The sequence below is a fragment of the Elephantulus edwardii genome, unplaced genomic scaffold (genome assembly GCF_000299155.1).
Source record: "Elephantulus edwardii isolate Elephantulus edwardi_28Jun2011 unplaced genomic scaffold, EleEdw1.0 scaffold00027, whole genome shotgun sequence".
In the NCBI taxonomy this organism is placed as follows: Eukaryota; Metazoa; Chordata; class Mammalia; order Macroscelidea; family Macroscelididae; genus Elephantulus; species Elephantulus edwardii.
Window position 1 is genome coordinate 12,753,368 of NW_006399777.1, and position 1,570 is coordinate 12,754,937.

The 1,570-nt window shown below is 44.0% G+C and overlaps 1 protein-coding gene across 1 annotated transcript in view; it reads right to left on the minus strand.

The window, feature by feature from the left end:
* Positions 1-1,570, minus strand: part of CLDN18 (claudin 18) — a 17,434-nt gene that overhangs the window by 10,221 nt on the left and 5,643 nt on the right. The window contains exon 2 of the mRNA XM_006883357.1: positions 1,296-1,460. Within this exon, the coding sequence (XP_006883419.1) occupies positions 1,296-1,460 (165 nt within the window). The remainder of the gene's footprint in view (positions 1-1,295; positions 1,461-1,570) is intronic.

The following is a 1,570-nucleotide window of genomic DNA, read 5'->3' on the forward strand; positions in this document are numbered from 1 at the left end:
TGTCAGAGACAATAAGATTGACACAAGATAGAGCAGGGTTTAGGGCTATTTTACCTAAGGTTGCTATGAGACACAAGCAACTCGATGGCACATAACAACAACAACAACAACATGAGGAAGAATGGGATTCTCAGAACACTTAATTGTGTTAATGAGTAACATATATAGACCAAGAAGCAGTTCTCCTAACAGAACAAGGGGACTCTACATGGCTTAAAAACCATGTAGTAAGGTATATGTCAGGAGGCAGTCCTTCCTCTCTACCTATCCTAGTCTATATTTGTTGTTGTGTGCTGTTGAGTTGGAGTCAACCTACAGTTGACCTTCTAATGAGTTTTCAGAGACAGTAAAGTGTGTGAGAGGAGATTTCCCGCCTTCTCCTGATTCAGTTTGTAGGCTGAGCAAATAATTCGGGAAGGTGGACATATGAAGAAGAGAGTGGCATCAGGTTTGGAGGAAAACTCATCAACACACTGCGTTACGAAGATGACAAAACCTTGCTTGCAGAAAGTGAAGAAAACTTGAATAATTTGTTCCAGAAGATCAAAGACTGCAGCCTTCAACATGAATTGTATCACAAAATCAAGAAGGGGAAAAAAAATCCTCACTGCTGGACCGATAGACAACATCATGATAGATGGAGGGAAAAAAATTGAAGTCATCAGCAATTTCATTTTTCTTGGATCCACAATTAACATCCAAGGTAGCAGCAGTCAAGAAATTTAAAAAAATAGAAAAAAAGAATGGGTTGCATTGGAGAAATCTGCTGTCAAGGACCTCTCCAAAGTGCTAAGTAGAAATGGTGTCTGTTTAAAGACTAAGGTGCACCTGATGCCAGTCTTGGTATTTTCAGTTGCTTCCAGTGCATCTGAAAGTTGTACAAGGACTAAAATGAAGATGAAGAATTGATGACTTTGACTTGTGGTGTTGGTGAAGGGTATTAACGGGGACTGTCTTGAAGGAAATACAGCCAGAGTGGTCCTTTGAGGCAAGGATGCTGAGACTGCATCTCAATTGTTTTAGTCCCATGTCCAGGAAGAGCCAGTGCTTGGAGAGAGACATGCTGGGAAAGTTAGATGGTCGGTGAAAGAAAGGAAGACCCTCAGAGCGATGGGGTGATATAGTGGGTACCACGATGGGGATGAGCGTGATAGAGGGAGGTCATGAGGATGGGGATGGTGGGATGAGGTTCAGACCTGCTGTTCACAGGGCCACTATGGGGCATAGTCAACTCCATGTCACCTCAAAACAACAACAAAACAGCTCCGAGGGTGGAAACCCAGTCCCCTGTTTACCTGAGATGATGAACATGATCCCAGAGGTCAGCGTCATGTTGGCCTTGGCCGTGTCCTCCATGCTTCCGATGCGGATGCACTTGAGGGCGAAGATGGATACCATGAGGCCAATGGCACCCAGGACAATGCCTACGATCATCAGGGCACGAACGGCCTGCAGCATGGCTGTGAGGGACGCGCAAGACACAGACACACAGAAACGACAAAAACAAAAACAGAGCACAAAATAAACCCACAGCTGAGAAAAGATTCAAGTTGTTAATGATCTCATTTTA